Source organism: Lygodium microphyllum, chromosome 9 (genome assembly GCF_053477565.2).
Source record: "Lygodium microphyllum isolate KBCC chromosome 9, Lygodium_microphyllum_v1.1.10, whole genome shotgun sequence".
Classification (NCBI taxonomy): domain Eukaryota; kingdom Viridiplantae; phylum Streptophyta; class Polypodiopsida; order Schizaeales; family Lygodiaceae; genus Lygodium; species Lygodium microphyllum.
In genome coordinates, this window is record NC_141143.1 from 162,790,600 (window position 1) to 162,804,397 (window position 13,798).

The window sequence follows — 13,798 nt, forward strand, 5'->3', positions numbered from 1 at the left end:
AATATGGGTTTATTTGCAAAAGGGAATACAAATCGATTCTTATTTAGAGACAAAATGCAACTACTATGTACCACGAAAAATATATCTTCTTTTGCTTCAAATTAAGTATTATCCACATGCTGTGAAGTGGATAATAATCAAGGTAGTGCCCCAACACTTGCAACCCATTGATGCTTTCTACTCCTCAAGAAATGGTCTCTTTTGTTGGTTTTAATAGGTAATAGGATCAACCCTTCACCATGTATGTATTACTTTGGTTTGAAAAATGAATTCCTTGAATTTCATTTTTTTGAATGTGGGAAAAAGCAATCTTCATCGTGCTATAAGGCTCTGATGTATATTCCTTTTATTGAGGATGGTTCATAATCCTCCATATGTACTTCACTGCAGAATATATTTCTTTGAATTGTAATTCACGTAAGAAACATAACCATGATTATTCAAAACTTTACTTTCTTTGAATTGTAATTCGAGTAAGAAACGTAACCATGATTATTCAAAACTTTACTTTCTTGTCAGTATTTAAAAAAAAAACAATCTATAGAAATTTTATGTGATACCTTTTCATTTTTTCTATTTTTTTTCCCATGATTTTCCCTCTCTCCTCAATAAGTAAGAAGTCTCTCTCTCTCTCTCTCTCTCTCTCTCTCTCTCTCTCTCTCTCTCTCTCTCTCTCTCTCTCTCTCTCTCTCTCTCTCTCTCTCTACCATACTCTTAATATCATTACATAAAGTATACTCAATCTATAATTAATATATATATTTGTAATTAATACTTATATTATGTATCGATATTTAATTATCATTAATCTATTATTTATATTAATTATACTTATAATGTATATATTAAAATTATTAATACATATGTAATAATTGATATATATATACAAATCATATGTATTATTACACTTAATATGCACTATGATGATGATGATGATGATGATGATGATGATGATAATAATAATACATATGATATAATTGTATGTTAACTCAATAATGTATGTATTAATTATAATTATTAATGCACTAACATAATGTATTACATATGTGTGTGTGTGTGTGTGTAATGATACGATATTGTAATTGATTAGATATTAATAATTAAGTATTAATATGCCAATTAACTTTTATAAATATGTATACTTATATTTCAATTCATGTGTTACACATATATAACTAATGTGTATGCATGCTATTATTTAGTAATTATGAGAAATAAAGAAAGGAAGCTCTTTTAACATCTATAAAAGGTCAAATTGGCCAATGCAACTAAAATGTTATAATTGAAAGTCAAGGAATTTTCCTAAGTCCCAAAATAGTTGTCATCTAATGCCATGACTCTAATGGTGGATAATAAAAATTAAATAGGTGATAAGTACAAAATAATGTCTAAACCAGAGGTAGTGTAGAATTGCTTTGGTGATACTCTCATCCCAAGATATCTCACATGGGTCTATCTAGCATAAAGAGGTTGAAGTGGCAAGGTATGGTTCCTTGATGACAATGTATCCTATGGATATGTAGATGATGCCTTGCAGCTAGGGGCATGGATTGGTTGGGCGTGGATGATAGGCTTTGCATCTCCCAATGCAATGTCTAGAATGACTCCTCAGGGTGGGGCCACTGGTCCAATAGGGGTTATGTGGGATAGAGGGAGTGGTCAAGGCTCTATAGAACTCTATAAGTGTACGTTTGTGTGTATCTCCATGTGCTTGCTCTTGAGTTTGTAAGAGGTGCCCCCTATGTTGGCATAGCTCTAGTAGGAAGAGCTCGAGACATCTCTGATATGGGAAATCCTTCACCTTGGATAATGGCTCAAATCACCCTCCCTTCAAACCATGGCATGTCACTGCTCACTCAACTATGGCATGGCACCTCCCTTTCATGGAGTGGTTTTGATGGGTTCTTAGGGTTTGGGGGGGGGGGATATACCATGTTATCGTGGTGGGGTGGGATGGGGGCAAGGGATAAGTCGTTGTAGTTGGTGCATGTTTGGGAAAGGGAGGGGTGTCCACCTATGATGTGGTGGGGTGGCCTGGGGTCTCTAAAGAGGCAATGGAAGTGTCCTCTAATCTCATAATACATTGGGCATTTGCATATATAATGCTTCTCTATCTCTGGCTCAAACTAACAAAGCGGGAAAATCCTGTCCTCTAGAAGGAGGGAGTCTACTCCATATCTACATGTCCCAATCCATAGCTGGTATGAGGATGTATGGAGCTATCCAATGGTGCATTGCACACTATGAGACAAGTGTGCATCCATGTAACTTGGATGGACAATAAAGGCATCGGGAGATATATGTAGAAGATGCTTGTGGTGGCAGAAAGCTATCTTTGTCCCTAGATCCTTAGTAGGTGTCACCCATGTCCTAACTATGTGTAATCCCCAATATAGTTTATGGGCTATCAAATTTATGTCATATTGTAAGCTTAGTGTGTGAGAATAACATACATGCCATGGCATGCTCAACGTGAATAGAAATCACCATTCAATTAAACGTGTTTGTCTTTGAGAAACTTTAAGAAATGGTCACAAGGACTCTTTGGGGATAAAGTTTAGGCTTGATCCTGTTAATGTTGGTCTTCCTGTCTCTATATCACTGAGTGCCACATCTTCATATGTTACATTTTTGCGCATTTAACATTGTATTAGTCTAAGGTGCCAAAGATTTCTAAGTTCACATTATGTTCCTTATAAACCTCCCCTAAATTCTCTTCCCACATGTAACATGATTTTGAACTCGGTGCAAAGCCCTTGGAAAACACTAACATAAAACATCGAGAGAATCTAAACGCGGAACACTAATTTATATTATTGTGGTGCTTAGAAAGGCCTTGACTAAAACCCAAATGTGTGAAGTGGAATTGGGGAAAGTTTCAAGAAGTTCCATCATCCATGCATGCATGTCTTTTCCTCTTTCCTTGCAAGTTGTGATGCCTTCGCTAGAATCTTCACAACTTCCATACGAGTAGAGCCAAAAATCCACCTCAAGGCACCACCTCTACCATAGCACTCCTGAGTAGATCATGTCATGATAAGGACCTCAGTGATAAGCTCTCCAATTAGCAGTCTCCTTGGATCACAGAAGCTACGACACAGGAATCTCATGATTATGGCTAAGTATCAAGAAAAGGCACGACTTGAACATGCATCACCAGGTATCACTAAAAGATAATGCTTCAGCTTGTTCTAATGACGCATGGTTTGCTTGATATTTTGGTTGATTCCTTACGGTACATGGTAAAGGGAAAGATTGCAGGGAGCGACAGATTAGACACCATGGGACCAGTCAAAAGATTTTCTGAATATCCTCACGACGGAGAGCCTTTTTAAACATTGCTACTGGGACATGTTAGATCGGACAGAATGGGATCAATCACAAAATATCCTGGATGTCCGAAGATGTATGGTTCTTTAACATTGCTGTTAACATTGTTAGCCCTCCAAGGAGGGGATGGTTTACTGGTTTACTGGGACATGTTAGATTGGACATCACAAAACATCCTGGATGTGCGAAGATGTATGGTTCTTTAACATTGCTGTTAACATTGTTAGCCTCCAAGGAGGGGATGGCTTACTGGGTTCAAAATATTTGTGGGCTTTTACACACCTATGCATTACAATGAACTTTGTGAGTGGGATCACACGTGAGAGAGAACACTAATGCTAACAAGGTCTTGGTACCAGTGCCCCTACCCCAAGGCCTTGAATAGGCTTTTGGATCTCTTGAACATGCATTTGGATCTCATGTACGAGAAACCGCAAGGAAATGAAGACGACTCTGATCTCCCACCATGGAGCCAAAGTGATCTCATCGCCAAGCCTAGGACCAACAACATAAGAGGCCACATTCACATCATACGACCTGGCGTCCCACATCACTGACCCACACCATCTCGGTATACAAATGTGAGGGCCATTCGGGTAGAGTCAGATGGTGGCATGTTAAATATATGCTAGATTTATAGAGAGAACACACAGAGTGTATGGCCATGACTAACACTTACCACACTCAGATAAGAATGCAAAATGTCCAAAGATGAAAGACTCCTGGAAGGCCCAAATCAGGCAGGTCGCAGCTGAAATCAGGTCGCCAGATGATTGAGAATTGCAGGGGTACCACTCTAATAGGCTCCACGGACTGAAGTATCCACCAGAACAGATGTAGACAGCAGTGGGCATGAGGAGAGCTGATGGTGGCTGGCTGGAATAATGATTATGGAAATGGGATGCACTCACATAGGCTCCTATTTATAGGGGATTGGGGGGTGCATTTGACCTACTCCAAAAATTAAGCCATTTAACGATTATAATTCAGCATTCATGTGCTTTTGGGGTTGATTTAAAGAGACATAATTATGGGTTAATGATAACCTTAAATTTGATAGCTCAACACCCCCTCTCAAGCCCAAAAGGATTGTGCCCAAGACGGAATTAGAGTCAATATATACCTTCTTTTCACTACTTGAAAGTTCTGATCCCAAATCAGCTATGGTATCCATGCAAGGGTGCTCATGGGCTGTTGATGAACCTACAGAGACTACAAAGGTGGTGGTTTAGAGGGTCTTAAGTTTAAAAAAAATAAAAAATAAAAAACTAGCTTTTAATGGCAATAAGGGGGGAAACAAAATACATCCTTCATAAATAGATGCCATGCAAGGCAAGGCATGTGCGAAGAAGTGTCCAATGAGGATAATAATGAGACGAATGGTGTAGGGAATTGGTAAGGGTAAATGGTGAGGAGAAAATGGTATATTGCATGCTACCATAATATACTACCATAGTAGATTACCATATGAGATACCACAAATATGATGAATCCAAGGTTGACCACTCTGTGACTAGGTAACAAGAGAAGTATGCTATGTAGATGCAAGGAAGTTTCATCCTTGTATGGGCGCTTGCAAATACAGGGTTTTACCCCATTTAAGTGCCTCATTTGTGCAAAAACACAATGCCAATGCGTGATTTATACAAGGGGTCAAAGTGTTATGCTCAAATAGAATGCTATCCAAGTGTAGTGGCGCCATGGACTAGGCCCCTCTTGGGGGAATTGTTCAATTACACAAGCATCCTTTTATAAGTATGATTATCAAGGCACATATAGATAAGAATACAAATACATATGAAAATGAAGTAATAGAGACATATCTTATAAGCACCAAGAGAAGTAGCTGCCCCCTCTCACCACCGAATAATGGAAGGGAAAGCTATGGGGACCCCCTCTCCCTATCACGCGGATGGTGAAGGGGACTGAGTATCAACATTGATCCAAAGAAGGTATTGGTGAAGTTGTCAAATAAAGACATAGACTCTAGGTGATACTCTCTCTCTCTAGTAACATTATAGTGGACCTTGAGATGCTTCGTCTTTAGATTAATGATGGGGTTTCCAACAAGTACTATGGCCCTTTGGCTATCATAGCAGATCATAGTGGGAGTTACACATGGAGACTATAGCTCTGTTAGCAAGCTCCTTAGATAGATGGCCTCAGTGGTACCATTATAGAGAGCTCAATACTTAGCCTCAGTTGAAGATGTAGCAAATTTGTCTTATTTATGGCTTGACCATGCAATTGGAGCCTTGTCTTGGGAGAACATGTAGCAACCATGGGAATGCCGGATGTCTAGGTATTTGGGCCATTCAGGATTAGTGTATCCTTGCAAGGTTAGTCCTTTGCCAAATTGTAAACCATAAGCATAAGTTCACATGACATACCTTAACACATCAAGCAACAAATCCAATAAAACATCTTTGGTACATTAAAGTTCTAATTGAGAATAAAAATAGAGGATGCAACATTTGGACTAGTATGTGTAAGCCATCATAGATTTTCCACTAGTGATTAATAGGCATGCTTGTCAAAGGTTGTGCATGGGAATTATTCGTGACTCGTGAGCTTCACAATGAGATCTAGATATGTGGCCATTGGCCGTGTCTTGTGTGAACAGTATTGATCCACTAACTGAGAGGTTAATTTTGCTGGATACAAAGATACCTTTCCTTTGTTGGAAAGCCTCATACTCATAAAGTATGATAAGTGACCAAGATCGATCATTTCAAAAGTTGAGCAAAGCTGTATCTTTAGATATGTAATAGTAGCAGAGCAGACTCCCTTTGAAGTGATTTATGTGAAGAACTATTCTAAACATAGAAAACACAAAACCAACAGTATGACAAAGCACAAATTGATAACACATAACATAGTTAGGGTTAGGAATGCCTATTGAATATACGATGCTTATGCAGCAAACACACTAGGCAATGAATATTGAACCTTGAACTCTCATATCTCTAGAATCAAGGCTGAGGTTATGAGCTGGAGAGAGTGTCGTACTTTGAAATGGATCTTGAAATGTAGCAAGGCAGCCTCCGTGTGTTGAACACCAACAAACGTAGCTTGGCGATAGTTGGAGAAGACGAATACAAATAGTCTGGAGGTGGGCGACATGGTGAAGAGTGTAGGTGATAGTGTGGAAGACCTTGTGGAGGAGAGAGAAGATCAAACGCAAGCAGTCTGATCAAGGCAATAATACGTGGATGATGGCGACAGCTCCAAATGGCTTGGATGACTGTAAATGCAGCTTGCATGTGGTTGCTTGCAGCTGGAAAGGAATGCCCGACAACAAATGCAAGTTTGGGAGTGATAGGATTAATAGGCGACAGTTGGATGCAGGTGATGGAGGTTGGAATCAGGTGCCGGGTGGTAGCAGACAACAATGGGAAGCTTTGACCACCGTGATGTTCCCCACGAACAAGGTGTGGGCAATAGAGATATGGCTTCTGAAACTTGCAAAAATGAGATTGAGGGAGAGTAGTGGGTAGCATGCCTATTTATAGGAAGTTTGGGGGCACCCAAATTAGGGTTTGGGATGTGGGACACAGTTACTCTCTAGGATTGTGTTTCGTTTTAAAATAATAAGGTCTCTTTATTAATTAAGCGTGTTTTGGGACTGCTCAAGTGAGGCTAATGTATCTTTAGTGCAATACCCCCTCTCAGGCCCAAAATTGAGTCACGAGAAGTAGGCCAGAAGTAGGCCAACCAAGTCCTTTCGTTCAATTTTTTGTTACTCCAAGGCGTTCCCTACCAAAGTAGCTAGGGCATTGGACAAAGGGTGTGTGTTGGCTGCCTAGTGACCTACCAAGACTCCAAAGGCGATGGTTATCTTATCAAGGGAGCCCAAGTGTTTATCCCAAAGAGGCCAGGGTATCGGATCAAGGGTGCTCATCGACTGCCTAGGGGCCTATCAAGTCCTACAAAGGTGGATGGAATCAACAATGGACTTTTTTTTTGGAGGGCTTTGATTTAGTTTAGCACAAGATTTAGCATCAAGGGTTTCAAATCAGTGTTCGTCCTTAAGTCAATGTGGCCCAAGGTATGGGAAATAAGGATGGGTAGCCCCACTACCTTCATAAAACAAGTAAAATTAGCCCATACACTACTAAGATAAGTTCCTAGGGATTACTTAAGGCTGTATGTATGCCAATTATATGGAGAATATGTGGAGAGACAAGCAATACGACATGTGAGCAAGTAAGACAAGTAAAGCCAGCATGCAAGCATAGGAAAAAATTGCCTTTGGAGATTGCTATGTATAATGCCACGAGTATGGTGGATCAAGAGTTGATTACTCTAAGGGTGACTAAAAAGGGATAAATGCGTATAGATGCATGTTCACATGAACGGAATACCAATGTATGGGGTAATGCAAAAAAAGATGCAAGTTTTCATGCTCACGCAAAATGCGATGCAATGGTGCCACTTGGACAGTGCCCTTGAAGGGAAATTATTCACTTGCTCAAGCACCCTTTTACAATCATGTCATCTTGATAGTGTGGGTAAAGTTATAAATATCTAGAATATGCAATACAAAGTGAATAAATATCTGAGAGTGAAAAAAAACTGTAAGCATCATCACTAGCATTATCAAGAGAAGGAAACCACCCCCTCTCAAATTGGAAGGAGAAGCAAGAGGGAAGCATCCTCTCCGTGTCAGTCTAAAGAAGTAGAGGAGAGTGTACCCAAGCCAATCCGAGGTAGAAGGTACTGTAGAACCGGCTTGTTGATCCCCTTGGTCAAAATATCTGCAAAATTGTCACTGGAAGACACAAACTCTAGGCAAATAGTACCTAGCTCATCAACTTACTCTCTAGTGAAGTGGAAGTGAACCGCTATGTGTCATGTCCGAGGTGTGATGTTGGATTGCTCGCAAAGGCAATGGCACTCTGGTTGTCGCAGTAGACAACTGTAGGTGCCTCACAAGGAAATTGAAGTGTAGCTAGTAAGTTCCTCAGATAGATGGCCTTAGTGGTACCATTGAAGGGAGCCCTATACTCAACCTCAGCGGTGGGAGCTGCCATCGTCTCTTGCTTACGGCTAGTCCAAGAGATGGGTGTTGTGTCCAAGGTAAAGAGATAGTCGCTATGGGAACGCCAGGTGTCAAGATCTCCCGCCCAATTGGAATCAATGTATCTCTACAAGCATAAACTTGGAATCAATGTATCTCTACAAGCATAAACTATGACCATAAGCGAGTCCATAATTATAAGTATAACTTAAATATCATAACACATGGAGACAAGCAATTTAATTAGACATCCTAGATGCATTAAAATACTAACTAAGTATGCAAGATCTAGCCTAGTATGTATCAATGAAAGTAGCTTTTCTACAACACAGAGTGATAGGTGTGAGGATCAAAATATTGACCTGAGGTATCCTTATGCAGATGGACAGTGGGATCAAGAGGCGTGGCCATTGGATACGTTTGATCAGTGTAATATTGTTCCACCAGCTGTAGGGCGTACTTCTGCTATGACAAAAAGATACTTTTCTTGGATTGAACAATTTCCATTCCTAAAAAATAAGACAATAAATCTAAGCTGGTTATCTCAAATATAGTGCAAAGCTATGCCTTGATTTTTGCTATGGCGGCAGAATCTAAGCCAGTGAGAAGTACGCCATCAACATATAGCAAGATAAACTTGGCCCTCGCACGTGTGGTGTGTACATATAGATTTTGATCATAGGGGTTAGAATGATATCCATGAATTTGTAATAACTCGTCTATCATGTGGTACCAAGACCTCGGCTTCCTTTAGCCCATAAAGAGCTTTCCGCAAGTAAAAGACCTTATTGTTCCGGTTAGCATAAGAAAATCCGGGAGGTTCCTCGGTATAGACTTCCTCCTCCAAATAACAGTTCAGAAAGGCACTTATGACATCCATATGATAGATTAGCCAACCTTGGTAAGCTGTGAGTGTAACCAATAGATGAAAAGATGTCAATCAAGCAGAAGGTATGAAGGTTTCTTCATAGTCAATGACATGCTTTTGCTTGAAACCTTGTACTACAAGGCGAGCCTCGTATTTGTTTAAAGTACCATTAGCCTTTAGCTTGGTCCTAAAGATCCACTTCGTTTCGTTGACCAGCTTGTGACGAGGATGATCCACCAAGGTCTAAGTTCCATTTTGATCGATACTATCCAGTTCCTCTTCCATGGCCTCATGCCACAAAGGGTCCTGGAGAGCCTCTTGCCAATTGTTCAGCTTAGAATGTGCAATGTAATGAGCTATAAACAATGATGTATATGAAGCCTGAGGGGCGAGCTGAGCAAACCTTATAGGGCCCTTCGGAGTGGAATCTGATGGGAGAATCCCTAAATCTTGCATGGTTTGCTAGTACTAGCAAGGTAATGGGTCTCGCGGAGAGGGCTTGCAAGTTGAAGTATTTGTAGGAAGGTTAGGAGCAGATAGTAGACTCGGCTCAGAAGGCACAATCTCATGCGATGTGAGCGTAGGTGATGATGCAGAGTTTGGTGTGGAAGACTGTACGGTGTGTCTCTCATCAAAGACGACATCCCTCCTAACAATCACCTTGTTCGTCCGAGGATTGAATAGATGATAGGCTTTCGCTTTGGAAGAATAGCCCACAAAGATCAAGAGATTAGCTTGAGGGGTGAGCTTTCCTATCTTGTCATCAAGGGTGTGCATATAAGCATGACTATCGAAGACTCTGAAGTGAAAAAACAGGCCGAGAGCCAAAAATTGCCTTGTATGGAGCCTTTTTAGGGGCCGCCACAGTCGGACATTAGTTGAGGATGTATACTGAAGTGTTAACAGCCTCAACCCAAAGGTGCTCAGGTAGCTGTGTTGCGAATAGCATAGAGCATGCCATGTTCATGATTGTCTGATTCCTACACTCTATAACTCCATTCTGGGTGTAGGGGAGTTGATAGAGGTGAGCTAGTGTGCGACGCCCTATTCCTGTAGAAACTCAAAGAATTCATGGGAGGTAAACTCGCCACCAGAATCACTCCTCATAGTATCCACACGATGAATAGTCTGGTTATGAATTAGTAGTACCTAAGCATCGAAATAAATGAAGGCATCTGACTTGTGCTTCAGGAAGTATACCCACATATACCTAGAGAAATCATCCACTATCAAAACGAAGTACAACACACCATTTGAGGTGGCTGTGGATGTGGGACCACAAAGATTTACATGAATGAGCATGAGGGGTTCTTTAGCACATGTGGTAAATTGCTAAGCGAAGGGTTTATGATGCTGCTTACCTAGTTGACATTCTTTACACACCTCTCGAGATAGTTTTAGGCATGGAAGGCCCTCAACTATCCCTTAACGCGACAACTCATAATGTGACAACTCATAAAGAGAGTCGTAGCCAAGATGTCCCAAGGAAAAATGCCAAAGATGCTCAGAGTCTATGGGCTCCTATATAGTGGCCAAGGCCTGGGAGTGATGAAACTCTAAATTAGCAATAGTTGGCTCGGTAAGAAAATGGGCCATGTAGAAAGGAAAGGCCATTAGGCTGTGCCTTGCCTCGAGCAATCACTAAACTAGTTTGAGAGTCTAGAACCTCGACTGTGGTTGTTGTGAAAAAAACTGCTTGCCCCAACTGGCAAAGCTACTGAATGATAACAAGTTCAACCCAAGTTGGGGAACATGGTAGATATCACCCAACGAAGCCAAATCCGGCATACCTTGGTCAATAGCAAAATTAACGCGACCTCGGGCCTAAATCTTGATCGAGGAGTTATTTCCTACGTGGACTTTCTCGATTGCAGGGGCTTGGAAAATAAAAATGTCATCTATAGGAGTCATGTGATGAGTTGCTTCACTGTCCACAAGCCAAACAGGTGCTAATGTGCTCGACTGCGATGAGTAGGCCTTTTCGGTCACCTTACCGGGAGGCAACTCATAGATGTGAATGAGACTCGCATCCGATGTCTCTAAGGAGACGATGTGGGCCTTTGCAAACCAGTCAGAAAAACCTTTTGGAGTTGAGAAGTTCACCAATTGTGATGGTTGATTGATGGCAATATGGGTCTAGCCTTGCTACTACCCTTGTTGGGGGCTGCCACCACTCTGCTTCCCGTGTTGGGAGTTACCTGACTGGGGTACGTGGGCATGATTCTTGGATTTTGGCTATGTGTCTCTTGCCTTAGATCATGACACTCGTTGTCATAATGGCCAACCTTTTGACAATGTTGACAGTACCTATTTTTCTTAGGTACATTTTGCCATCCGGGTTTGAGAGTTGATTGAGTGGTTCCTTGGGATTACTAGCCTTATTTTGATTTTGATTTTGATTTGAATTTTGTTTGCCCTTGCCCTGCTACCTCTTATGAGAAGATGCAACGAGAGCTCTCTCTATCGAGGACGTTTTATGAAATTGATTGGACAAACGCGCATAACGTAATAGTTGACACTCAAAGTCATAAAATGTGGGCATTTGAGTTGTGAAATCACTTGTTGCACAAAATGGAAATATTTTCTTGATAGGTTGTTAAGGAACAGGGTAACTTGATCGTTAGAGGACCTAGGGGCCCTAGTGGTTGAGAACTTAGGGAGGAGATACCGATACTCAGTCAGCCTTCCATGAGCGGACGACCTTGTATGGAATAAGTATGGGATTAGGTGGGGGTTTCAACCCGTGCACTAAATCCCATAGGTTCTTAAGAGTCTAAGACATGTCTCATCAAGTTAGACCAAGTGCTGTAGTCTGACCTGTTGAAATGAGTCTTGTCATTAAAAGCATGCTTGGCGGATGAGGAGCTAGAACCATGAGGTGTTTGGGAAGGTGGATAGGTGGGGTAGGGTGGAGGATAAGATGGTGGTGGTGGATAAGGAGGATGGGGATAATGGTAAATTGGCAGAAATAGGATGTTGATATCCAATAAGTGCCAATTGATGTGGAGATACCGAAACTGGCATAGCTTCATATGGTTCCAAAGGTGGAGGTTGAGGCACTAGGACATGATAGCCTTGTCCAAATGTTGGTTGGGGCACATTATAATGACCAGATGGTCCACTAGGTAGTGCCATAGAGACAAACTATGGTATCAAACAATCCACACTTGAGTATGTTTGGGATGCACTTCCAGAGGGATAAGCCGAAAGTGTGTGTGTGGGAGATCTAGTCTCTGTCATAGGTAGCCTTGTCCAAATGTCGGCTTTGGACACATTATAATGACTGGATGGTCCACTAGGTAATGCCATAGAGGTAAATTGCAGTACCAAACGATCCATACTCGAGTATGTTTGGGATGTACTCCTAGAGGGATAATCCAAAAGTGTGTGTGTGGGAGGTCTAGTCTCTATCATAGGTACACCACCCAAAAATGGGTAAGTAGAGGTCCTAAAGGCTGTGCCTAAGTGTGGAGAACCCCCTCGGTGTGGTGTGTGGTGTTAAAAAAGGTGCACTTAATGGAAGTGGAAAGGAGGGCATAGTGGAAGATGAGGGAGGGATGGGTGGGAGCCCAACTGGATTAGTGATTGTGGTGATGTTGTGGGGAACACAGTTGGTTCCTTTTGTCCATTAGATGCATTAAATTGAGAATTGGATGAAGATGCACCTACTCCGAATCGACCATGAAAAACAAAATTGTTTGAAGGAAAAGGAAGAAAAGGAATACTTACAAGTTCTTCTTTCAGCTTCTTACCTAGTTTTGAGTTCATAAAGAAATACTTATCTTCCTCATTACTTGGAAACCAAAGGTTATTTTGCAGAGTCCCTTCTTCATGAGAATCCCTCGATGATCCAATAGAAAAGACAGAATCAGTTGGCATAGAATCTAACATAAGAGGGCTCATACTTGGCATTGGAGAAAAGGGGTATTGTGGAAGTGGAGTCTAATCCGAGCCAGGCTCCACTTGCAAATGGCCAGTTCGTAGTGAAGATTTTGAAGGTGTTGCAAAATCATTAGTTCTATGCACCGAATCTAAAGGTGATAAATGTGTGGCTTACCTTGAACCTCCTACCAAGCCCTATACATAAGAATGAGATCCTACTCAATGGCGGAAATTTGATATGGTCTTTGGACTCCATGGTAGTCCTGCCCATGAGATCCGTTAGTAGCAAGTTGGGAGGCTCACTCTTGATCATTTCTGTCCACGTTTGGTTGTGGAGACTAGAGCACTGGTGTGAATGCATTCGAAGTTATCTAAGCCTTCTGTTGTTCGTGCTTCTGCGGATGAGCTTTCAAATCAAAGGCCAAGGTTTCTCAGAGAGTACCTAGCTCTGATACCATGTGAAAAAATGCTCTAAACATAGAAAATACAAACCAATCATACGACAAAGCACAAATTGATAACACAAAATACAATTAGGGTTAGGGTAACTCAGAGACAATGAACCAATGAATAATGAAGTGAATGATTGTTGAATATACTATGCTCATGCAATAAATATGCGATGTAGCAAATACTGAATCTCGAACTCTCATATCTCTAGGATCAAGGTAGAGGTTATGAACTGGAGATGTGTGTTG

At 41.2% G+C, this 13,798-nt stretch overlaps 1 protein-coding gene across 2 annotated transcripts in view; it reads left to right on the forward strand.

Moving 5' to 3' along the window:
- The first annotated feature begins 2,873 nt into the window (after positions 1-2,873).
- LOC148031819 (biotin--protein ligase 2-like) overlaps positions 2,874-13,798 on the forward strand; it is a 131,484-nt gene continuing 120,559 nt past the window's right edge. Inside the window, exons 1-2 of one of the 2 annotated variants that reach the window (XM_087685493.1) lie at positions 2,875-3,160; positions 3,249-3,406. Coding sequence is in view for 1 of the 2 variants with exons in the window: in XM_087685492.1 (XP_087541618.1) it covers positions 3,034-3,160 (127 nt within the window). In the remaining variant the exon portion in view is untranslated. Of the gene's footprint in view, positions 3,161-3,248; positions 3,407-13,798 lie in introns of both variants that reach the window. The other variant, XM_087685492.1, reaches the window with a different exon arrangement.